This window comes from Haplochromis burtoni, unplaced genomic scaffold, assembly GCF_018398535.1.
Source record: "Haplochromis burtoni strain Fernald_Lab_line unplaced genomic scaffold, NCSU_Asbu1 Contig_131, whole genome shotgun sequence".
NCBI classification, from domain to species: Eukaryota; Metazoa; Chordata; class Actinopteri; order Cichliformes; family Cichlidae; genus Haplochromis; species Haplochromis burtoni.
Genome location: NW_024582492.1, coordinates 1,454,859 through 1,481,961, shown reverse-complemented (window position 1 = coordinate 1,481,961; position 27,103 = coordinate 1,454,859). Strand labels below are relative to the sequence as shown.

At 38.9% G+C, this 27,103-nt stretch overlaps 1 protein-coding gene across 1 annotated transcript; it reads right to left on the bottom strand.

Moving 5' to 3' along the window:
- Positions 1 to 339: 339 nt before the first annotated feature.
- Positions 340 to 14,364, bottom strand: LOC106633358. Its single transcript, XM_042224191.1, has 3 exons — positions 2,795 to 14,364; positions 863 to 2,582; positions 340 to 766 (listed from the first exon to the last, which is right to left on the bottom strand). Exons 2-3 carry the CDS (start codon positions 2,488 to 2,490, stop codon positions 340 to 342), a joined length of 2,055 nt encoding a protein of 684 aa, XP_042080125.1. The 5' UTR covers positions 2,491 to 2,582; positions 2,795 to 14,364.
- Between the last annotated feature and the right edge of the window lie 12,739 nt (positions 14,365 to 27,103).

The window sequence follows — 27,103 nt, the reverse complement described above, 5'->3', positions numbered from 1 at the left end:
GAAAGCTGATTTCTTTATGAAGATATGAAGTTTCCTTCCAAATTTAGAGTTTTAACAGATAGAGGAAGGTGTTGTGGCACCTGTTTTAGTCTGTTCCCCTCTAAGTTGATGCTTTCCAAGAACGTTGTATTGAGGAAGGAATCCCTATCTAGCCCTTTGTTTATCAGTCTGTTTGCACTCAGGTCCAACACCACCAACCCTGATTTCCCGTTGAAAGCTCCTCGGCCAAAACTCTCAAGGACGTTACCCTTAAGATAGAGTTCTTTGATTGACAATGGTAACCCCTAGAGGTGCAGTACGGGCAGCATCCTGAATGCACCTGTTGTCACTTTAAAGATTTTATTCCAGGTTCCCTAGAGGGGAGAGCACGCCATTAGGAACTGAATTATTCCCAAGGCTGTTGTTGCTGAGGCTCAGAACCAAGAGGCCAGGGCACCATGCCCAGGCTGCCTTCGAGATCACGGTCAGGCGGTTGTTGTCCAGACGAAGCTCCTCCAGAGAAGCTGGAAGGTCTGCTGGCACCCTTTGTAAGAGATTCCTATCCAAGTAGAGGCGTTTCAGAGCTGGGACCCCTTCAAAAGCTCCCTCAATTGAACCATCTGTGAGACGATTGTTGCTTAGTACAAGGAACTCCATAGAGTCATATTGATTTAGCAGGTCCAGCTGGATGCTGTTGATGTAGTTATTCATAAGGAGGATGTAGCGGGAATTATAGGGGATACCATAAGGAACCTTATCCACACCTTTGTCTGAGCACTGGACCACTCTAAAAACAACACATACAATTAAAGAATCATTAGTGATTTAATATTAAGAATATTGAAAGGGTATCTTAGTCTCATTTTAGTATCCTTTGTCTTACCTTCCATAGCAGGCACACTGGATTGGACAATAGTTGTCCATAAAGTAAGGAAACTGCGTTGGTGGTAAGATTTCTTTCTTCTTTTTTGGTGGCTTTTGGGTTTTATTGTTCTTCTTCCTTCTCTTTTCCTTGGACTTCTTGATGGTCTTATTTTTGCTTTGCTTGTTGTTTTTCACTGGCCTCGGTGAAGGTGTTTTGGCAGTTCCGAGCTGTGGTTTGGCTGAAGATTTGTTCAGCTGTAGTTGCGGAGAAGATGCTTTATTTTGCTTCCCTGTAAGTTTGGTGTAATTCTCCATCAGTTCAACATTTCGGTATTTTCCCATCAACTGCGACGTGTTTGATTTGTGTGCAAGCCGAGGCACTTCAGCAGATAAAACTGCATTTATTTTTGATGTTGAGTTTGGCTCTCTGGTGAAAAACTTTGCTTCGTTGGGTTGTGTTGTTGCTGTTTGGACCAACAAGATAAATTCCCCCTCATATGGTTGCACAACTCTGTTTATTTCCCCCTTGTCCTCTGCTCTGTGTGTTTGTACCTCTTTCCATGCTGGTTTCAACAAAACATTTTTAGCCATTACATCTTCTATAACTGAGCCAGCCTTCACTTCCATTTCTTTCTGCTTGAGATGGCCCCCCAGACTCTCTGTTAAGTCTGTGATGTGACTGACTGAGTTAGGAATGTGAATATTGACAGAAGGAGACTGAAAACTATCCGTGGTGTAAAGGGTGGGAGGGTGAGAGGAGTCTGGAGGAATTTGTGTGGGTGTGACAGGAAGTGAAGGGGAGATGTGAGAAGCGGGAGGCTTATTTTGAGAACGGATGATAATTTGAATTGTGGCATTTTCTACCTGAGCAGGAAATATACTTAAAGGAGATGCAATGTTGTTAATTAATACCTGATCTTCTTTTTCTGTTAATTCCTTATAGACTGCATGGGCTATGTCCTCACTCTTTTTTGCGCCCTTCTCCTTGTCTCCTATTTCTTTTATAGTTTGTGCCGCTCTTCTCTTCTCCTGATGACTGATCCCTGCAACTAGCTCTCCTTCTTGCTCCTCTTCAACCATTTTTTGTTTTTGCCTCTCTATTTGATCACTTCTCTTCACTTTCACATCTATCCTGTTGTGATTCGCTTCCTCTGGTATCACTGCATCATGATCATGATCTATTTTCCATTTTTCCCCAGTACGTGTCAGTCTACTGCTCTCATTGTGTGTCTCTGTCTTTGAGGCAGGGTCCAAACTCGGTCCATTTTCTCTCATTTTCGATGCAACCTCTTTATCTGTATCTACATATTCAGCTGTGTCTGGTACAGAGTAGATCTCTCTTTTTGTTGCTTCGTGTAAAAGACTACTTGTGAGAAATGTCTCAGGGGTGTACCCTTCATCACTTTTCTTTACAAAGAGTCCTTCTATACTGCCAGCTGTGGTCGTTTCACGCTCTGTGTTTTCCTCCATTTCTGTTTCTATCTGTGAAGTCAGTCCATCTCCCCTTCTTTCCTTCACAGTCTTTACTTTCTCAACAAGCTCTCTAGTAGGGTTCCTCTCTGAGGTATTCCTTTCACCCCTCTGTTCCTCAGTTTTTGTCATTTGAGTGGATTCCTCAGTAATATTTTCGGCGCCATTTTTTCTCATCTCTGCAGATGTAAAGACATCGCTAAGCTCCTTATTTCTCAAGTCAGACTGGTCATGGCTGTTCCATCCGTCTATCTGAGCGAAAGTCAGTCCTGTTGTACAATGCAATGACAGAAAGTTCATACATTTAAATAAGCACTAAAAAGCTACACTTTCACGTTACAACAACTAGCATAATTAACATGAAAGGTGTTTACGGGAATGTCAGGGCTTAGGTCTGTAAACGATTATCTTTACTGAAAGAATGTCAACTCAAAAATGCTAAAAACTTTCTAGCTTTAACTTACTGGAATGTAATACGTACTCTGTGAAAATCCAGAGACAGTGCACAGCAGGACAAGTGTGAGTGTCAGCACTTCTATTTTCTCTGTTGAGGGACAAATATCAGTAAAACAAATTTCAGACAAGAGTCATAAGAACATTCTCAGCGTTAAAAATAAAATCTGGTTACATTTATAAACCTGTTGAATCAATAAATGGCACTTTTCTAATCTGTTTGAGCACTTCTTTGTACAAGCCTTATTCACCCCTTCTGATGAATTTATCCTGAGCCACAGATATTTAAAGTGTGCTAAACATTTATTTTTGACCAGTAGCTTTTAAACCTTAACAGGTTTAAAAACATGAACTGATTGTATGAATCTCCAGTTTCCTAGAAAGTTACGAATGGCTTCTGTATGTAATACAATATAATAAATGACCATGTGTATGTGTGCTACATTTTAGGTCCCATAACATGTACTTGGTTTTGATTTTCATTCCCTTTTAACAGGTCTGACCTCTTTCTGGCTTCAAACACATTCTAAAAAACCCCCCGATATCAAATAATAACAATTTACACATCTTCATATTTAAATAACTTTTTGGTGAAAAAACTAAAAAATTAAATAAATTAATTAAATACACATAGAATGCAGAATCCCAAAATTATAAAGGGATAATATGAATACAGTAAAATAATACATTAAATATGATAATAGAGTAAAATAACGAAGGTTAAGGACAGCACAACAAAGACATTGCTCAACTGATGTATGAGAGTTGCTTACCCATCATGCTGAATTCCCTTATTGTCTGCCTTTTCCAGTTGACCCTCACGTGCCTCTATCTGTAGCATCAGAAGACTTAAAAGCTACTGAACAGAATACTCCAGGAGAAAGAGTGCAACCTTTGAACCACACACTACCCCGGCATAGTTAACTTTAATGGTCCATTTCAGTGCCCCTCTCTGTATGGAGAGGTTTCACACATAAGCTCTGGGTAAGCCATGGGTAATAACTCCTAAAATGCCTTTATCTGGAAGAGGATTGTCACACTTACTCTCAATGTCAGAGGAATCTGAAGGATCAATAGTGGGAAAATGGGGCAACTTTAGGAAGAGGGGTCAGAGGTGATGGCCGCTTTACAGTGGCTACTATCTGCCACGCGAAGGCATTTGCATCTAAGAGGTTATATGAGGGTGAGAAGTGGATCCTGGAAACTGCTTGGCCTTTCACTCATATGCTAATATTTTAAAGTACTCCAGGAGTGCAAAAACCAATGATAGCAATTTGATTATGATGAATGGTTAGATGTATTATTCTCTTCTTCAGCATTAGGTTACAGTACTGCACAAAAGTCTTGTTGCAGCCTTCAGTTCTTGTGTTTTGCAGCCAAGGAGCCAGATCATATTGCGACTCGGTCTAGAGTAATAACTCTCTAGGTATCCTGGAGGTCTAGCAAAGTTTTTCTTTGGATGCTTTTTCACTCATTCTGTGTACTTGACCATTTTAGAGGAATGTTTTAATGTTTCTTAAGCCACTTAACACTGACCTTTACATAATTCAACCATAAAAACATCACCTAACTCAAAAGATGGACCTTTCTCAGATAACACACAACTTAGCAAAGATCCGATTTAAAATTTTATCTTTAAGCATTTTGTTAAGAGCAGCCTGCCACAAAACACACGTGCATATTATTTCCCCCCAGCAAAATATAAAGACATGAAGGGTTAATCAAGGCTTTATCTTACAAACTTCTAATAAATTAATGTCTGGTCTGGTTTAATTTTGAACTTGGCTGAGATGTCCTAGCATACTTGCTGTAGTAGACCATGATAGGTTTTGCCTTAACAACAACAATGTTAGCTTAGACAGAAAACAACCCAATTCATGACTCATGCCCTAGCCCCACAGTGCACAGAGATAATAACTCTCTAAGGTATGCAGCATGAGTGCTGACAAGGGCAGCAACTCATTATTTTCAGTATAAATTAAACTGCTATCAACCCTGAAAAAACTGCAACTCATTAAATGTCAAAAAAGTAGAAATCTCACTCGCAATGGGAGCAACAAATCATGGAGCTTGTGCTTTTGTTGTTAATCAGATTTGACAAATAATTCCACACGTTCAGTTTTTTTTGTCCTGGCGATCACTGGAATTAATGTACATTTAGAAAAACAGCACTGTATCAGGTTACATGTGTATTTCAAATAAAAAGAGTTAAATAAACTATTTGTGTTGTGCTATTTCTTTAGCTGAACAAAGTTGTGTTGTGCAAAAACAACCATTCATTACCAGACTATTTTTAAGATCATGTGGATTAAAGCACAACGTGCTCAGCGAGGGCCTGAAAATCAGGGCCAATTTTCAAAGCTGTAAATATTTTGGACAGAATTTTCCCATGCCGTATAAAACACATCTTAAAAATAATGAAAAACGAACTGCAAATGTCAAACAGATGGTTTCGTTCCCCTTCAGTGTTCAGATATTTATTTATTTAGATGTGTGTCTTTAAAGCGCATAATCTGTGAATGTGTTTTTGTTGCATCGTAAATCATTTGAACTCATTTGGTGAACACTGCTTTTTAGTTTTCCATTGCATTATTATGTGTGGGAATGTGAGTATTTATGTTTATCTTTAAAAAAAAACAGATACACAAATGGTCATGAAAATACACAAAGGCAGAGCTGACAAACAATGCTTTTCAGTCAGTTTTATCCATGAGTATAGAACCACACTAGACAAGATAGAATAAATGATGAAACTCTTTACAAATTGGTTATTGTTCAAAAACAATATCCAAATGTGAGAAACAGCTTTACTGAGTTTTCTCACTAGAAGCCAAAAACACTTGAAATGTGGACTATGCCCTTTTGTACCAAACCAAAGCAGTTTCACTACTTTATTATGGTCACACACAAGCATGCCTTTAAAATGCTGACCTCTAGTGTAGAAAATATGTCATGTGAAAGAACAATCTGATAGTAGTTGCATTGCAAGGCCACAAAGTGGCAGCATGTTCACACATAACTGCTCAAGTTGCCCCAAAAGAGCCTCCTATTACGTAAGACTGCACTGAAAAAACACAGCAGATGGGCTTTAATGTTTTGTATGGGTCTAGATCAGTTCTGTTCTTCTGGATCATGAGAAGAAAACAATATTGACTTTAATACACATGAATAATAAATGACATGGAAGGGAACCTAAATGAAAGCCCATAAGAAGAGAGCGGTCTCTACAGCTGCTTGAATAGTAGTGGCTCATTTCCTGTCAGAGGTGACGTAATGTATAGGAGAGTAGGTGTGAAAAGCAGCAATACTGGAAGGAACAGAGGTGGAGGTGGTATCGTAGGGTTGCACCTGTTTAGGCTATAAATATGGAAGAGTGTTTCACAGTACAGCATGTGGGCCTGCTGTATGCGTGTATGTGTTTAAATGAAATGATATTTTATACAGAACATTGCCCCTCCTCCCTTTCAACCGATTTCAAAGCCTTTCTCTATCTGTCTCTCCCATCGACAGCTTCAAAATTCCCCTTCACAGACAAAGTGTATGATATACCCCACAATCTGTCTGTCTGGACTTTTGCCTCCTAGCCAAATCACTTTTACAGTTGAATGATTGTTCCCCCAGTGTATCCTCAAAGCCGCCCATCAGCCTCACCAGTTACTCCTTACTGTTGTTGTATGCTCCAAATCCCAAAGAAGCAAATGAAAAACAGATGTTCAGATATCATTTTAATTTACCATTTTAAATCGTACTTTTTTCAACCTTGTCACGGATTTTTACGTCTATAAGGTTTCAAATGATCAGATGCTTGGTTTGAAGTTTATCCTTTTAGTTATTTATTTTAAATTTGGCTTTAGTGGAAAAGAAGAAACTCAAAGACAGGTATGTGTAACGTATTTGTCTCCAAACAGTTGAGATCAGCTTCACAGACCGGTGTGGTATTGGTCTGAATGGCTGCATGTGTGTCACAGATATGACTGAATTAATGTCACACATAAAGATGTATGATTTCAGTTCATTCTCTGTGCAGAGCCACAGTGGACCTTTTTCTGATCTTGGTTGATAACTGGACACGTGATAGATGAGAATATTAACCCAGTTTTTTACTAGTGCACAGTCTCTTTTACAATAAAAAGACCAAACATCAATACTGTGTAACTTGAGGACATAAACTAAGGGAGAAAGTGACCAAGAGAGAGAAGAATGAAGTAAAATCAAATAGTGAGAGATAAGAAGTAGAAGAAAAAGTCTTGAGTGACAACAAGCCTGTTAAAAATAAACCCTCCCCCCTCAAACTATCCCATCTGCTTGGAGCCTGTCTGCTGGCAGTAGCACCAGTGGGGTGGGGGTTAACAAAGGGCAAAGGACACAGACTGTGATCAATTTGTCCACTAAATGTGTCGCACCCATATTTGTGCAGTGTGCATGACGCAATGGAGAACACACAACTGACATTCACTCTTATCCTTCAAGGGCAAATGATATTACTTGTGTAAACCTAGCATGTGTTTGCATCTATACTATCTGAATGTATAGGATCATATACTGTGGTTATATATTCACCTCTATGACTGTGTAATAAAAATAGGATGAATCCAAGCTATATTCCTTCATCATTCATTTGTTGGGGGTCACTATTTGCCAGCTTTGAAAGTTAGCACAGTTAATAGCATATTTAGCGTAGGCTAGCCATCTTATTTGTTTTGCAGCCAGAAGTGACACATTTGGTCAACAGGGTGGAGTGCTAAGCTAACAATAAGTAGCATGTCTAGCTAGCACACAGACACATACATATCTGCTAATTTTTGTTAATAAATCATTGAAGTAATAGGCCAACTAGAATTTCACTCACAAAAAAATTGAGCACAGATTTTCTAGTTGCTCAAGTCATACATGCAACCACCACAGTATCCATAATTAGAGCTAGTGCTAGACTCATTCACAAGGTGGTGAGGATATTCTGTGCTAACAGTTGAGAAAAATGTCTACTTTTTTGCATATTATGGCCTCTGAGACAGATATTTTTAAACTTTTAAAACTATGAGCATACTGTGCGTGTTTGGTTGTAATTATGCATACCCGTTCATGATGTGGTTTAAAGTAGGTTGTTTATCCTTAAATTTGTTGTGTCGCCTGTAACGGTGGCCCGGTGTATAGGTTATTATATAGAATTATAGGATTGCCTCTCTTATTTTGTATATTGTGACTGTGCATCTTAGTTTATAACCTCTGTTTTATGGGCATAGTCTGAGTGCAAGTGTGCGCATGAAGCCGCTCATTTTTTTTCTTTTTAGATGAAATAGTAAAGCAAGTTGAGCCAAGTACTGCTTGTCAAAGTTGGTTGACCGCACAGTTCTCTTCCCCTGGCACCAACCCCGATACTTCTTCTTGGAAGTATTAGATCTGTTGTATTTTGGATATAAATATAATGTGATGTTTTTATTGCTATATTATACCAATTCATTAACATAACTAATTTGCAGAAAAACTTTGAGAAAAGAACAGTTTGAAGGTTGTGCCTTTCGTGGTGTATTTCCTATTCCTTTTATAAATGTCAGCAGTTCTGTTATCAGGCAGAAGAACATAAGGTAAACATTAACACACTGACTAGTCCAGTTCAGTTGTTTGAAGATCTGATATTGTCGTAGATGGTTAATGATTTTTAGTGACTGGAATTTTTCAAGGTTATGGATTGTTCTTTAAAAAATTCCAGACTGTGTTCCTGATATCAAAAGTGCACTAAAAAGAAAAGAGGAATTTCAGGAAAATCATGAGCTTACATGAGCATGAAAACAGGAAGTGCACAGATTGTACTTTAGCTATCCTTTTGCATACTTTTTTAAGAATTTCTAAATATTTTCTCGTCCTTCTGGCCAAAAAGGATAGAAGTAATCATGAGCACCCCACAGCACTGTTGTCTTAACCCTGCCTAGAATAGCTTCACCAAATGAAGGTGGTTTTGTTTTAGTTCTTGTGTCAACATGGCAAGAAGCATTGGAGAAATGAGGATAAAGAATAAAAATGATTCAGAAAGTAAAACAGGAGGTTGAGGCAGAAAAACATAGATTATAATAGGACTTTGGCTCTTTCCTTACACTTTAATTTGAAGTTGAAGGAAGAAGGCCTTTGAAGTGAAAGCCTCACCCTGGCAAAAAACATATTTTTCTTTAGTGTTAATGAAGCTTATCTAACCTGTGGGTCAGTCAGTTCTTCATAAACATCACATCAACGGTCAGGACAGACTGATCAAAGCACAGTTAGGTCTAAAATGACAAGGGCACTGCTAACTCAAAGAAAGTCATCAACATGGGTTTCAACATGGGTTTATACTGTGTTTGAATTAGTAACTCATTAACTTGTGGGAAAAGAGGGAACAGCAATTTCATACTAGCAGATTTTTCTTTATGACCCTAGACATCCAACCTTGAAATTGTTTTACATTCCCACTTCTTTGTTGAAGAAGACTCATCTCTATAACAGCAACACAACTCAGGAGGCCTATTGATTGCTTACACACAGAGACTCACATGTACAGGCCTTTACAAACACCCTTGAAATTGACGTTTCCCATGGAGAAAACAACAACAATCCATTAGTTTTTTTTTCTTTTTAGAAAAATAGAGTGTAAAAGCAACAATCTGAAGAAGCTTTGACATTTGGCTACCACATATTGCAAGATGAAACAAAAGCAATGCTGAAGCACTGTAGCAGAGCGGATGCTTTTGTCCTTTAAAATACCCCTTTGTTCATCTAGAGTGACTCATGTTACCGAAGCCACTTTTGACAGCTGTTATTGATGCCATCAGCCAAGAAAAGCTCACCATATGCCGCACAATGCATGTGTCAGTTCATGTATATACATATTCGGCTCTGTGCATTTAAAATGTATATGCTTTTTTTAAAATCTTTTTAATTCTCAAGGGCAGCTTGGATTGATTCTTTGTCCTCACAGGCAACAGGTGTCAAAAATGTGGGTGGAAAAAAGTGCACACAGCGTAAAGGAGTTGCATTGTTAAAGCGGGACACAGAGACAGATGGATCCACAGTGTTTTGCCGGGTGATGTGGGTCATTGGGCCCAGTTAACAATTCTCCAGTGTTATTAGGTACGCTGCAGCACTGCAAAACAAGTCGTTGACCTTGAAACACAACATCGCTGTTATATTCTTTTTTCTTTTTGTGGTTTCCTCTGTTAGTACAGCATGAAAAACAGTGCATCCAGCGCTGATGATCTATGACATACAAGAGCTTGTTTTAGTAAGTTTTGTTTTTTTTTCGAAAAATTCGCCCAAGAGAGGAAAAACAAAGTTAATCAATAAATGGTCAACATAGCAGAACCTTTTGCCACTAAAGAGCCAGGTATTACCCCAAGACCAAACTTTTGCACGCAAAAGAAAATAAACATCGCATTTGGACTAGACAAAACTCGGGAAAAATGTCTCAAAATAACTGCTAAGCACATGTATGCCACATTTGTTATGTTAAACGGACACATATGTCGACAGAAAAAGTAGCGCAGTTAACTTTTCAGACCACAGAATTCAATTCAGCCTGCATTGTGTGCCTTTGTGGAAGCGAGCGTGTGTGTGCGTGAAGCGAGCGTGTGTGTGCGTGTGTGGGTGTGTGTTTGTGTGTGTGTGTGTGTATGTGTCTGGCGAGGGGCCCCTGTTATTATGTCCTGCTGCTTTTCAATGGAACAGCTGTGTGAGCCTCCAGCCGCCTCCAAACAAGGTACAGACTGCCTGGCAACTGTCTTCTCATTGGCCAACTTTCCACCTCCTCCGACCAATCGTGCAGGCCACAGTCGAGGAAGTGCAGGGGGAGGAGAAAAACACAACAGAGAGAAAGAGAGAACAGAAAGGCTTGTGAGAAAGTTTGCCGTGAAAAAACACGAGAAGAGTTGGAGAGACATCAGCTCGTGTTTCCAACAGAGAGTGATAAGACGGAGAAAGCAGAAAGACAGCTACATACTAATCATACTTAGAAGGCAGCACTTTTTAAAGCTTTAACCTCTTTCACACAGATTACCATGGAAATCTTTTAATGTTTCTCAAATCCTGTATTTTGTAGCCTAGATTTCCGTGTCGCACTCTGTTAGCTCTGACATCCTTAAAAAGGCCACAGTAGCAATCATGAAAGGAAAGAAATCCTTCGTGTTTATTATATATCAGATACAACTGCTAACAATCAGTCAACTAGTCATAGAAATTCTTGAGACCTGAAAGATTTGCCAAAAAATCAGATCACTGATGTAGGGTTGTATCAACAAATAAAACAACTACATATACACATTTTCTGGGATCCATCAACCAGATAAGTGCCTGCATTGAGTGGCAACAAGGAGGCGGTGACTTTTCTTTATTGATGCTATCGGCTTTGTGTTTGGCAGGCAGAGACATGCCATTGCAAAACGAGTGTTTCCAGGGCTTCGAGTGGACTTACTGGTAGATTTGAGTCAACAGTCTCTCGAGGATAATAGGTGTTTGTCTTACAGTAGCCGTGACGCATGCGGTTGTAGATGTGAGGCTGAAAGAAGAGCGGAAAACATTTGGAAATGGGCGATAAACAAGCATGCGGTTCTATGCATCTTTTTAGTCTAAATATCTTTTCTCCGTATGTCATTTTATACATCCTCTGTGGGTGTTGAGTGTACACCATGCATTTGTTTACTGTGTATTTGTGAGGTAAGTGAAGTGGGTGGATTCAAACTCACATGTAGCATATCTTGCAATTACTAATCAAAGTGGCCCGCAGATTTTTGCAAGAACGCACGATGCACAGCTCCTTTCTCCGCTGGAGGTTACACTTCTTCTGAAATCTCAACTGCAGTTTCTACAGAAAACAAAAAAGACCTGTGAAGAGACACACAGGCATGGCACAGGCGAGGTGGCTTGTGTGATGTGGTTAAGAAGGAGGCTATAAACTGCGTAGGTCTGCTTACTTTAAAAACATGTGCAAACACTCTTCTGATTACACACAGACGCTCTGGCAGACACACACACACAAACCTCTCTCGCACACATGCACATAAGCACTGTCTGTGCAGCCATTTGTCAGTATGAAATGTACAAACACACTGACATTACGATATGCTGACATGGCAAAGTGGTGGGTGTTTATGAGTCAGTGGATTTGACAGCCACCAGCAGCACCATGATGATGATGATGGTGATGATGATGATGATGATGATGCAGCTGACACAGTTCACAGTACATGGATATCTGCCACAGAGATTATGTTGGTGACCTAAATCTGCTGCTCAAACAGAATATTTGCAATGCCATTTTTATACTTTAACGTTTGATGATAGTTAATCAACTGGCTGATTAATAATAATTTTGATTATCAAGGTGCCAGTTAACAGTAAAACCAGCCAAAAATACAGATTTGTTTATTTTGAGTTATCCATACAAGTCTTACCCCTTGATTTTTTTTTAAATATGTAAAATGAGGTTAACGTATCTAAGGAATTGCTTGATGAGGATTGTGCATGTTTATGGTAAACCATTTATCTTGGGCCTTTTTGCTTAAAGAGGCAGAAAGTTCTGATGATGTCATGCCCTCACATCTTTTGTGCTGTGCACAGCAGACATGTCCCGACAGGCGACAAAGAGATGGCAGTTTTATTAAGCAAGCAAGCTACTTTCATATTCAAGCAAACCAGTAAACCAAATTTTAACCCACTTGTCAGCATATGATTGAGAGACTAAAGAAACCTCACGCCTGGAGGGCTTTAGCTGAATTTTCCTCTGTTCCTAGAACAAATTGATTGAACCACTGTTAGCTTTTCAGGACCAGGCAAATCACAGTTTAATTTAGATGCCCCCCTTTTAAGGTTTAATTATTGTTTAATTTTGCAAAATTTTAATGACTATATCACATTATGAACCGGGGAGTAAGATGGGATTTGGTGCAGTGCAGCGTGAGGAAAATCATATTAGGCGTCACATGATAACATGTTTTGTGAGTTCCAGTGTATTTTTCTTTGTTTGCAGGCTATGATTAGCTAAACTGTACTGCTACTCCGATACTGACTGCTTTCGGTGAGTGAATCAAATCACCATCATTACCTTAAACATAATTTGATGTCTGCTGTTCTTGACCACAAACATCAAAGCCTGATCAGATTTCACCATAACACAGCCTACCAGTTTATCCTGCACTGAACTATTCCAAACTCTTTAGTGCAGTATTTTCATGCAACCTTTGAATAACACAAAATTAGTATACTTCAACTAGTTTAGGAAGATGTTTCACAAAAAAACATTCTGTGTTGATCCAAGACCTGACTTTAAAACTATAAAGATGACAGATTTTAATTTCAAGTTTCCACCGTATCTTTATTTACATCTGTACGAGGTAGAGAAGGGATATGTTAAGGGTATGAGTGGTGTCATGAAATGTTTAAATAAGAATATCTATATCCAACCCACTTTAACCCCCGTTTACAAAAGAAAAAGGTTACCGATATGTTTGTGCTTCTGTGTTTCAATAAAGACACACACCAGCAGTTGTTGTTGATCATTTTCATGACCTGGTTTACTTCGAAATGGCAGCTCTCGTACCCTCAGGCTCTAACAGGTGTCAAAGAGGAAGACAACAGGCCCTGGCAAGAAACAAGTCATACTACTGTTTATCTGACTTCGCTGCCTATGTGTCAAACACTGCTGTTGCTTTAAATTCTTCTCTGTCAGGGCTGATGTTGTAATGTTTTGATATTTCTGCATCGGTGCCCCCTGGCCGTGTTGAACATTGTGAACAATTTGGCTGAACTATATTATAAGAAAATCTTGTCTTATACATTAATATGAACATCCCAAATCACAAGCTGAAAAGGTCTAAATGTCGATGTGTTCGTGTAGATGTAAAGTTTGAATCCACATTAACTCTTTTCATGGTTTCATTGTTTCTATATTTCTGACACAGGTTTTACATGTACAAAAGAAACTGACTAAAGTGAAAGTGACTACACTGATGAGACTGATAAAGATTTCATGAGTGAAGCTCAGCAAAGACAGCAGAAGTCTCATAAACAACTGTAATCTGATAGCTCAGTGATGAATTACTGGCTGCTGAGCTCTCAGCTGTATGTGCTTTGTACTGAACTGAATGTTAAAGCTTGACATGAATGAAAACCTGTTGGGATTGTACTACACCTAACAAGGAGGTGCAAAAGCAGCTTGTTTTTAGGCTGTCTATATAATCTGGGGGCTATAAATGGTCTTTTTCAGACCACACACTGTATGTGTGGTCTGGAATCTCAGGGTCACCCATGGGGCATAAACTCAAAACTGCACTGAGTGAGTAACAATACATGAAATCCTGAGAAGTTTAACAAAATGGACCAATCACAGTTCAAATCGTTAATTACCCCTGAGCTCTTTCTGAGACTGTGTGTGTGAGAAAACAGCCTCAATCTGCTCCCACTGCGCTGTCCAGACAATCTCAGCCTAATCCTCGAAGTCCAGTCCAGGATTACGATGTCTGCTCCACCCACCATCTCTGCATTATCGAAAAAAAGACAGGATTATTGGAACTATAAAAATGAACACAGACTCCATGCATTAAACCTGTGTAAAACTCACTACGCATCTTATAGTTTTATTGGGCGGGGTGATTACACTTCTCATTTCCCTAGATTAGTAGCTGGTAGATTTTAGAAGATCAACTCCACACAACACAAACAAAGCATTAATGCTGATTTCCCCTTATATGGTTTGATGCAGATTTGTTTTGTTTGGTGCTTGGAAACATGTTGCCATAGTGACTGTGATACATATTTCTTGGTGGATGTGTTATGCCAGCTTGTGAATTCAAGCTCCAGCAGATGGTTTCGATCCAGTGCATGTTTTTTGAATGGCTGAAAACAAGTATGTGAATAAGGAAGAGAACACAGTTGCACCTGGAGACAATTCCCTGTGGGTGAAAATTTTTCTGGGCATTTTCCTGCAAATGTGTGTTTTGGAAGGAGGGTGGTGAACGTCAGTATATCTTATTGGTTCTGAATGAGGTGATCATAGAGCAGATGGTTTAGAGACTGTTTTGAAGCACTGGCAGCTCCAGCAGGACTTTTCATTGGATGTGGGAGCTTTCCACTGCTCTTATTTTTCTTCTCTCAGCCCAGCAAAAAAATGTGCTGAACCACTGATGTGGTTTTTGTACTAATGCATGCCTGCTTTTAGCAGCTTTAATTCCCATTTCCATGCTTGAAGTTCTTGTGCAGACCATTTCTAAAAAGTGCTGCTGTTCAGTACATTTCATGTAATATATATATTTTAATATAAAATACATTCTTGCATAAAATTAATGAAAAGCTGATCGTTTTTGTGCTACGTGATTTGGACTTGAACAAGAAGGGCTTTGATTATAGTGCCAATAAGCTGGAAACATAGACTGTACATCAAAGATGGACATGGCCAACGTGCCATCAGCCATCACCTTTTGGGGCTTTTGAACCTTCAACTAAGCTAGCTTTATAACCATTTAATTAATTAATTTATGTTTATTTCTTAGTCATTTTTGTCGAAAAGTGAACAGTAGGCTTGGTAGCAAGTAGCTGCATTCATAGACTGCATGTGACCATTCAAGCTGCTGTAAGCAGAAAGAAAGAGTGCTTAAATGTTGCTTGCCAGTAATTGTTTACAAGATATGTTGTAATAAAATGACCAAAGTCCAACAAACAAAACATAAAGCTAGAGCGACCATCCCCTTATGAACGTACTTCCAGACACAGCAAACACTAGCACATCTAATATGATTAAATCCATTTTCTTAGATGCTTTAAATGTACATTCAATGAAGTCATTGAACCACACAGTAAAACATAAAAAATTAGTGCTGTCAGCGTTAATATTGTTAAAATGACGTTAACGCCATAACCGCATTAATGCGGCAAATCTCAGTTAGTGAGTTAGAGCGGCATGCACGGCGTCAAAGCGTTAGCGCGATTAGCTCGTTAGCGCGGTTAGCTTGTTAACGCGTTAGTGCCGTCCAGCCCCACGCACGGGGCGATCCGCGCTAACTCGCTAACTGAGATTTGCCGTGTTAATGCGGTTATGGCATTAACTTCATTTTAACGAGGTTAACGCTGACAGCACTAAAAAATACAATATTTTGTTAGTATTTCATCTACTAGCATTTTCCATCTGTTACCTTTCTTTTGTGCCATTATCTCTGAGCACAGTGCTGTGTAGAATTAGATGATGAGCAGTTTTGTGTAAAGGTTCCTGACTTAAACAGTGATTTACATCCCTGGCTAAAAACTGAGTGGTCTGGACGCATTCCCCTGGTTGCTCAAATACTTTATTTTTCCTCTCTCTGACAATAAAAGGGCTTCCTGAAAATGGATGAATGAAATATGTGTGTGATGTAAACTGGATTAGTTTTGCACCATGACTGGCCACATTGACCCTGATGCTGGTGTTACTGAAAATGAATAAAAAATATGTGAGGTGGCATATACGTGTGTGTGTGTGTGTGCAAGTTTAGGAAGCCTGCCTACTTCTCCTCAGAGAAGGGAGCCTTGTTTACTAGATGGGTTCAGAGCAAATCTCAGCCAATTACAGTCAGAGTTAAAACTCTGGTGTGCCAAAAGTTGCTGTAATTTGTGAAATTGGCTGTGATCAAGTCTCATACACAAATACTTCTTCAAAGAGGCCAGAGATTTAAAGTGTTGTATTGGACTTTTGCAGCAGCGTTAACAAACACTGCTGGGAACACGTAGATTGGCGTCAGTTGCCTTAATTTATGTATACACTTAAGTTATTCCTCTCCTCAGTGCAGTGGAGGTTTGCTATCTGGGTGAATGCTGGTATATTTCATTGGTATTCTGCTTCCATAATAAGCCCCCTTTCGACTGATGGCATCTGAATATGTCGGCTTCATAGCCGCATGGACACCCTGGTCATTTTTATATAAAAATTGCACTTAAACCATATATTTGTGAGTTGCTCAGTTCAATAAAAGAGATCATTGATTTAACAAAAGACATGAGAAATGATCAGGGTAACAGTTTTCAGTCTCACTTTGACTTGTACTGGAGTCCTTCCACTGACTGTATTTTTTTAAAGGGTAATGAGATAGAGGAAGATAGTTGCTTGCAGAACATCAGTAATTTCCTTAATTGCCTAATTATTATCCCCCACAGTGAGACTGAGTTGACTGGGGTCTCACAGCAGATGACACTGTACCGCCCATTTCATGCAAATGAGCTGTCATACAGAGTTTAAGCTACAGTTAAATAATTATTTGATCTGTTTACTAAAGTCTGCAAGAGTGCACTTCCCATAACATCATATTAGACATGGCCTCCTGACTTCAAAGCAACTACCAAAATGGAAAGGCCAAATTTAAGAACACGCACCCCATGCTACATAAATCTATCCATCATGCTCAGCTGATGTACTATCAGATCTTGCGTATTGTTAACATTATGCTAAATGTTCATGTACAGGTAAGCTATATCTCGACAAAACTGAATCAGTCTGACAGAATAACAGTAACAGTACATGTACGTGTATGACTCGATGCCTGACAGCGCATGGTTTTAGCTTCGATTCCTGTGGAAAATGTGTGTTTTCAATCAAACTATAACTGAGCCAATGGGCAAGCAGCTTTTTCGCAGGGCGCTTTTTAATACTGGATAAATACCGATGATGAGCATCAGTGATTGTAACAATAGCAAATAGACCAGTTCACAGCGTCTAATGATGTAAACATAACGTATCCAGATACATAAGCACTTCAGGGTTATAGTACATTCCTGCATTCCTTCCTGGAATTACCTGCTAAATCAATTACCTGTTACTGTTTCCTATTATCCTGCATGCGTTTGTGTCTAGTTATACAGCCACACTTCTAAGAAAGTCAGTAGACTACATCATAAACAAAATAATGTGCCACAAAAAAAATCCTGTAAAATGTTCCACACATGTAGTGTAAATTTCAAGCCACACTTAAATATTTATGATACTCAACATACTTAAAATGTGGTAGTATTTTATTTTATATTCTACAGAACAATTATATTCTTACTGTCAGCCTGTGGCCTTGGTAAGAGTCCTTCACAAAGGCAACACGACGAGCATGATCACAATGAAGACCACAAGCTGAAATGCACTGGTCCAGCAAAAATATTGTTCTACATTAGTGTTATATAACAATAATGATTTATATGAAATTAGGCTTCAAGTTAAACTGACATGACAATAATTGTGTAAATTCAATTATTTCTGACAACAAACTTGATCTTTTATGCTGATTTTTACATTTTTGAGTAAGACAGAATGCATTTTTCCATTACTGCAAATATCCAAGAGGTGCTGAAACATTTGCTGTGCCCAGTCCATCCGTTAGTATACTTATATCTACATTATGCACTTTACATAAGTGTTGAAAGATGCGGTGAAAGAAAGGGAATAGCTTAATCTCTTAATCTTTGTCTATGCATACATGTTTGTGGATATCTCTGTCTGTTTTTTAATAGAAACAGAACCACAACATCAGATCATCTGTGTTTTATGGTTCTGCAATATCCAGTGTATTCAAATTCTTTGTCATGTTTCTGAAGCGTAATCATGCTACCAGAAAATCAATAAAAGTCACCTTCAAAATGGATTATTTGCTTCATAAATGTGCCATGAAAATGTAACAAATATGCAGACAAATTGTGAAAAATTGACTCAGAAAAGCTTGACAGTGTGTGCATATACAGGGGAAGATTGAAAACTGGAAGTTTAACCGTTATCTCTGGTTGCTTAGTGACTAACTCACCAAGTGAAAAACTCCTTTAGGGGCTATTTGCATATGCAAAGTGCAGAGATAGGGGAATAAAGGATCTCTGGGTCTTTGGGGAGGCGTGTCTTGTGTTTTCGGTTGTGTGAACAGGACTGACATGGATCACAGAATATGGTGCGGGTGCATCAGCAGGTCCTCCTGCCTTTTCAGCTAACTGCTATGTGTGGCGAGATAGCACATGAGTGTGTGCGTGCCACAATTTCCATGTTCATGAGATTTCACTGTGAATTGAAGTGTGTGTTTGTGCATAGATGGGTGTGTGCAGGTCTGTGAAGCAAGTAAATGTAGCAGAGCTAAGACTATTTTTTTTAAAAATTGGTGATATATATGTATATATATATATATACATATATATCATTTTTTGCTGTCCTGTACCACTGATAAATGCTTGTGTGGCACAACCAATAAGGTAAAGAACCCAGAACTAATGTTTTTGTTGAGCCTTTGAGCTTAACCCCAACCCTCTAGTTAGTTAGACGTATTGTCTCATCAATAGGTAGATGAAAGAAAAAAGCAGCTGTCATTTGAATAAACTTAAAATGTGATCACTTCAATTCAATTCATTTCCCCTTCATTCCCATAATTAAAAAAATGAATTTAGCCATCTCTGACCCGTTTAAAGCCATCCATTCCCAGATTCTCCAAGCTCCTACTGAAGTTGGGTACGATCTAATCATGCACTCTGAGTAAAGGTCTACCATCACCTCACATACTTGCTAATGTGGACTTTTTATGTTTACACTTCTTAATCTAGCAGTATGGTATCATGGAGTGCTACCCTGCGCATTGAAAAATGGGAAATGCTGAAGAGGTACCCGGTGCTTTTAAATGTGACAGGAAAGCCTCCTCTCTAAGCTTCAGTATGTGAAGAGGTGGGAGTGACAGTATTTTTAAACGTAAGATTTGTTGCTGGCCTTTAGTTTAGACACAAACGAGATACAATAGGGTGTTGCTGCAACAGGTCCACAGTTGTGCTACCTCCATTAACAACAGAAAAAAAAAAAAAGATGAAACAGAAAAAACAAGCTTGTTTTCTCTGCTTGCTGTATTCACAGTGGCCTCAGAGACATTCATTAAAGCATACAGTGGATTCAAGCACAACCAGAACACCCTGTCCTCATAGCTGGAACCTGTGTGTACATGTGTGCGGGGGTGTCTGTGTGTCAGAGTAACAAAAGAAAAAAATAGAGCACAATAAAGAGCAGATACACCTAGAATAAGATTTATCTGTAAGCAATTTGCATGAAAGCATGTGTGTGTGTGCCTTTCCGCTGCAATCATGTAAGTTTTGGTGAATGGTAAACAAAGAGAAGAGCTGAAATGATTGAACACTGGTGGACTTCATTGAATAAATGCCATAACATCAACGTTTGCCTGCTGAATAAACAACAAATGCAATTGCACTAGATAACTCACAATAACTGATACAGCATGGACCGTGATTCTTCTTAAAGGTTTCTGTTCACATATTCCATTGTTTGCTGAAATAGTTTGGAATCTCTTTACATATATATATATATATATATGTAAAAAGCAGATTGAATAAACAAGACCGCTCCTGGACATGCTACTTAAAATATATGCAGCAATGAGTGTCTACAGCCATCTGTAAAACATGGTGGAAGCTCTGTTATGCATTGAGGATCCATTTTAGCCAGTGGTGTTGGGGATCTTGTCAAAATTTACAGAATCATGAAGAAGTGAGGGTTGGTTTGAAGCTTTTGCACAGTACAGTACATTGAAAGCATGCTGCACACACAGATGACATTGGGCCCTCCTGTATAATCTAACCCTGACTGACTGAAAGCAAGGACAGCCTGTGTGTGTTCAAATATATCATTGGTCCTATCTTTTCTTCCCTGTTTGCTTTTTGTGCTACACTGTCCTTCATATTCTGAGTTGACAATGACTGAGTGATAGTACTGAACTATTGGAAAAACCAGTATGACCACAAGACAATGCATTTTACTTTAGTCCTCTTCAGATTTAGAGTTAATTAATTCGTAATGTGAGAAGAGCTTAAGCTGAATATGACTAGGGGTGCAACACTTCACCAAAACCAGGGGTCTGTTTGTACTTTGGTTTTCTTTAGAGGGGATGAATAACAAAAAAACAGGGAAAAAGGTCAATGCATTTACACTTGAGCAAAAAAAAAAAGAAAAAAACAACAACCCCAAAACAGCTGAAGGTAAAACAGAGCATCAGAATGATGAAGCAAGATGATATATGTGACTTTGAAAGAGGCATAGTTGTTCGTGCCTGACGGGCTGTTTTCAAGAATTGCTAATCTACTGGGAAAAAGCATGGATCCATCCTGCCTTGCATAACAGTTGAGGCTGCTAATTGTGTAATGGTGTGTGGGATTATTTTCTATGCACACTTAGGGCCCTAAGTACCAAATGAGAATCTTTTAAACACCACAGCCTACTTGAGTTGTTGCTGACCATGTCTATCCCTTTATGATCACAGTGTACCCATCTTCTGATGACTGCATCCAGCAGGATAATGTGCCGTGTCACAAAGCTAGATTTACCACAAACTAATTTTCTGAACATGAAGTTCACTCAAATGGGCTCCATAGTCACCCAATTTCAGTCTAGCAGAGCACTTTTCAGATGTGCTGGGATCAGAGATGGGCAGTAACGCGTTACTGTAATCTGATTACTTTTTTCAAGTAACGAGTAAAGTAAGGGATTACTATTGCAAAATCGGTAATTAGATTACCGTTACTTTCCCGTAGGAACGCTGCGTTACTGCGTTACTAAAACCGTGATTTTTTGCGAGAATGTCTCATGACAGTGACGTAAGCGAGTGCGCCGTTAGTGACAACAGCTGTGTGCAGATCAACAATGGATCACATATCGATTGTGGGAGAGAGTATGAGCGTGCAGCGTTTAAAGCGTGGAAGTACTGACCTTACTTTGAGTTTGATTCCATAAAAAGTGACAAAAACATTAGCGTCCGATCGTGCGTGGGAAGAAAACTTCTTTTTACAGCGAAAAAAACCCCTAAACTTCCAAGCAATACGAGTGCGCAACGAACGTAATGGGAAACTCACAGAGAAACTCGCGGATTCTTCCACTGACCGCGCACACCTGCACCAGGGTAAACCTCCGCCTACCCCACTCCTGCTTTACAGGTGAAAATAGAGCAACAGGACCGCTGAGTCTTTGATTTTATTTATTTTCTGCTGTGTTTTACTTGCATCTATTTGAAAGAGTGAGTGTAAACACAAAAACATATTTTATTTTATGTGCTGGAATGTGCAGAAAATAGGTTTAAATGTTAAACTAATCTTCAAGTCAGAGAATGTTGCATATAATTAAATTTTTGCTTGATGCATAAAGTTAAAAGATTAAAACTGATAAAACAAGTTAAAAAAAAGAGACTTTTCCATTTGATTACATTTTGTATGATGGATTATGCAGAAAAAGTAGAATTGGGCTGAAAGATCTATCGCTTTATCTACCTCTTCAGGTTGTAAATCGTGTTTTTAAAAAGTAACTAAGTAATTAATTACTTTTGAAAATAAGTAATCAGTAAAGTAACGGGATTACTTTTTTGGGGAAGTAATCAGTAATTAGTTACTGATTACTTTTTTCAAGTAACTTGACCAACACTGGCTGGGATGGAAGATTTACATCATAGATGTTCTGCAACAACTCTGCAGCAACTGCATTAATGTCAACATTGACAAACATCTTTGAGGAATGTTTCCAGCACCTTGTTGAATCTTTGTCACAAAGAATTAAGGCAGCTCCGAAGGCAAAGGGGGATCCAACTGGCCAGGTGTACCTAACAAAATAAGTGTATGACCAGCTCTATTGGCTGTAGAAGTGGACGTGGCTGTCTACACAGTCTTTAAAGACTGGCTGTTTTATAAGCGTGTGCTGTCAGGCTAGCGTTCTCGCTCTCATTTCAGTTATGATGTAAAATGCAATTACCTTTAATTTAACCTGGAAAGCAATGACTGTGTGAGTGTGAGGCAGACTAAAAAAAAAAAGCAGATCGAATAACCACAAAGGAGGATAGAGAGAGGATCTATAACATGACGGAAAAGCTATTATTTTGTCAGTTTTACTTGTTCATTTCCTACTGTGCTGTCACTATGGGGACAGACATGCGTCAGCGCTGTTCGTCAAGCCCGTGTTACGCCCCGTCCCCTTCGCGTGTGCGTCCGCCTATGTGTTTGCATAACCTACTCAGCCACGATTTCATAACCATGTTCATCTTGGACACTGCTGCTTGCTTCCCACACAGATGAATATTGATGTAGCTACATGCCTGAATTGTGTTTACTTTGCTTATATTGCTCTAATAAAAAGCATTAAATGTATTCCCAGAATGTACTGAGTGGGGCGAAATAACAGAAAAAAGAAATCCAAGAAATCTCAAGAAAAAAACACCAGCAAGAATCAAAATAAGAAATATCAAGTAAGTCCTTTTGGTAATTTGCACACTCACAGTCATGTATTATAGAACCAGTTTGTTATTCAGTTCAAGTGCTTATTTCAACATTTACATCTGAATAAAGTTTTCAATGATTCCTTTCATTCCTTTATCCTTTTTTTTTCATGCTCAAAAGTGAGTTTTGGTTTTCACAGTCCTGACCTTTGGGATTGCAGACTCATCAGCAGAGGTGATGTGACTGTCTACACAGACCCAGAAGACTTCCAGGCAAACCAATATCTCACATGTCTCACAAGCGATCTAGCTAATCTATTAGTGGCAGAGGCTTCAGTGTGAACACTTTATGTTCCAGTGCATCTTTTAATACGCTATGCCTAAGCTATTCACATCTTCGATTTTGGTGCTTTCAGAAATTGTCATTTTGAGCAGGTGCAACTGGCAGGAAAGCAGACACTTCAGGTGATGAAGGAACATCTTTGCGAACTGATTGCTGTTGTTTCAGAAGTGAAAGGGGGTTGACGCTAAATAATGCATAGATGAATCCGTGAGACTTATGTCATTCCCTTTCCCTCTATTTCTGTCTGAGTTCACTGTGGGTAATCTGCATCTGAAAAGGTTTATGCCGTACCAAAAAGAAAGAATGGAGCTTTTGCTCCATTTCCTGACACTTTTCTCTTTTGAATTGAGACCAAGTGTGCATCTTTTTTAAAAACAAATGCATGTGAGCATTTCGGTTAAACTGCGTGAAAGGAGTTGTTTCATAGTGTTAAAAACAAAACAAAACAGCATGATGTATTTTGACATCGCTTGGCACGCTATAGCATAATTACCTCATCAGTGATGATTATTGCGTGGGCTGGAGGCTACTGTCATGCTGTTGCTATGACATCTAGAGTCCATGAAAAGATGCGGGCATTTTTAGTCCATAACAGTGTTAGGCCTTTTGAAAGCAACAAACATGCACGTGACCACATCCAAAACCCCCTGCACAGACACATTTTATCTACTTTGACATAGGGGGAGTGACCAGCTTCATGAAAACATACTGAGTGATTAGGGGTCTCTAATGTGCTCTCAGGTAGCCAGTGTGATCATAACCCTCTAGCAGCCGATGACAGATTCAATGGCTTTCAGTCCAGCTTTGCATCAAAGCACATTCCTGGCCCATCACTGCAGAAATTCTCTGATCTTTCCTGACAAATCTCTTTCATTCTGTCAGTAAATATTTCATACTGGGGGAGTATGAAAGTGTTGCATAAATATATTTGGGGGAAAAAAAGAAGAACTTCTGTCCGATAGCTTAGAGCAGCTTTAGGAGAATAAAACACAAGGAAAAAGTTGGCAGCACTAAATGCAATATTTAGAATAACAGCGCAAGGAAACAGGCAGCATCACATGGACAAAAGTTTTAGGCTGCAGCACCAAATCTTTGAATTCAGCTGTTTTCGGTGCCGTTGCCAAAGCTGTATAAAATCAAGCAGTCTGCCTTTACAAACACTTGTAAAAGAATGGGTTGTTCTAAAGAGCTCACTGAATTTGAGTGAGGTACTCAAACAGTTTCATAGGATGAAACTGTTGCAAGAAGTCAGTTTATGAGGCTTTTTCCATTGAACTAAGCAAAAACATTTAGAAACCACACCAAATCAGCCACAAAGCTGCAGACAGCATAAGCTGACTCATTAGCTGCAGAGTTCCAAAATTCCTCTGGTATTAACATCAGCACAAAAACAGTATGCTGGAAGCTTCGCCAAGCAGCTCTTATTGATACAATCCAAGGTGGCAATTCAGTATCGTGCCAAAAAGTTATTGTCTACCAAAAACTGACTGGTTGTCAAACATATCTTAAACACATCTCTCATTAATTAATCATTTTTTTATATTTTTAAATATCCGGGTAAAAAGGGTCATTGGCATTTTCTTTTGGAGCAGAAATTGCAACAAATACACAGTTTTGAGTGAGAAAAAAGGACTAGATTAGGATTCTGCAGGCACAATAACACAGAGTTGTAAAGATACTTGTAAAATCTGTCGACCACAGTCTATACCAATAAATGCATAACATATTTGACAGAAAAAACATATGGAAACATCAAAACATTAAAAATCAAACACTTTTTGGCACAACACCAGCATCTTCAACTCATAAGCAGTATAAATCTGTTCCAATGCATGCTACTGTCGAGCCTGAAGTTGCTTCCAAGGACATTGTGGAGATAATTCCTCACTACTTAAAGAGAAAATAATGCAATCCCACAGACGTCTTACACCCTCAAAACATCCTGTTATCCTTGTTGTACCCGAGTTGCGTTCATGCTGCAGATGGATATGAGTTAAAGTTCGAGCCATAGCACTTCAGTATCTAGCTCACAGGTGTCAGACTCCAGGCCTTAAGGGCCGGTGTCCTGCAGGTTTTAGATATGTCCTTGATCCAACTCAACATGTCTTGACGTTCTCCAGAGGCCTGGTAATGAACTAATCATGTGATTCAGGTGTGTTAACCCAGGGTGAGATCTAAAACCTGCAGGACATCGGCCCTTGATCTAGCTAGTGCTACAGAGGAGTCAACTTTTTAAAATCTCAACATGACCAAACGTGTAAACTGTTTCTGTTCAGTTCGTCACTACTGCTACCTAATTGTTCTTAGCTAGCAGACACATTCTTGAATTTCTTAGAGAGAAAAACAAAAAAGTTAATGTGCACTGAGTGATGGAGAAAAATGTAAGAAGGACCACTGCTTACTAAGGAAATTGTATAAACTCGCCAGTTAAACCTAATTCGTTTCAAATTATTTAACTCAGATATCGGCTCTCAACCTGATGTGTTGCTGAATTATATTTTTATGAAACAGCTTGCCAAATAAGCTGGAGTGTACTAGTGTTGTGTTATTCAAAAACTGCATGTAATACTGTACAAGGCCGTCTGGTATATTTTAGTGCATGCAAAACTGCTTAATGTGCACTGCATTGTTCTGGTACAGAACAGGCTGGTGTGTTCTTGGTCAATGCTACGTTACATACAGAGCAGCAAACATCAGTTATTTTTAAAAATTTAAAGGGATGATGCTGATTAGAGATGCTGAATGGATCCTGCCTTTTATACTAGCATTATAGTGTATAGCAGTTGAAAATCAGTGATATAGTTTGTGAAACATCTGCTTTTATGTTTTTAAATTTAGCTAGTTAAACCACAAAATGCAACAACACAGGTTAAACGATCACAACCTGTACACAAAGAAAAATCTACTGAGGCTCACAAAACAAGTTAGTATTGTGAACTATTTCTAAGTACTTCCTTTCCCCATGCTGCACCGCTACACCCGATCTTAGAGTTCCCTAACCTGCCAAATACCTCTTTAACCACTGAGTGTATCTCACATATTTCAGCCATCTAATGCCAAGCAATAGTCTCCCATAGATATCCTAAACACACTAAACATTGTCCTTCAAATTTCTATTGATTTCTATAGTTATTATTAGCCTGATAAATATAATGTGAAACTCTTTTCCGATAGCTTTCTTAAAGACATCTTTGGGATAAATTACGTTGGTTCAGCTGTTATATAAGAGCAGTCATGTAGCTGCCATGGTAACCTGTATGGACCACCTCGGTTCCGAGGCACTAACCCACCACACTTTGCAGCCACATGAATCTGCTCTGTGAGCTAACAGATTTACTGTATCCCTGCTATTCCTGTGTGCTGTTTGGAATTTGTATACGTGGAGGTTCATGAACAAATAAACTCAAATAAGGCGTAAATCTGATTTTGTTTGAGTTATACAACCGGCTTGGAAATATTTGTATTATACGTCATTTTTTCCAGAAAAGGAAAACGGCTACAATGATTTATACTCCTTTGATAATAGCATCGCAGAAGTTCACATTAATATTTCAGCTTAACTATAACAGGAAAGAAAGGCAGGTAGGCCACAGACAGTATAAAAAATGGATTTAGCCGTGACGTCAGGTTAGTGATTTTCTCTTTAGAAGCCTTGAGATGAGAGTTTTTGCAGTCTTGGCATTTTAAAAGCAAGAGAGAGTTGATAGAGAGTTTGGCTGCGTCCAGAGCTTTAAATCCATCCGCGCATCCAAGAGGACTAAGTCATGTGGATTTGGACTAATATTTAACTCATTAGTGA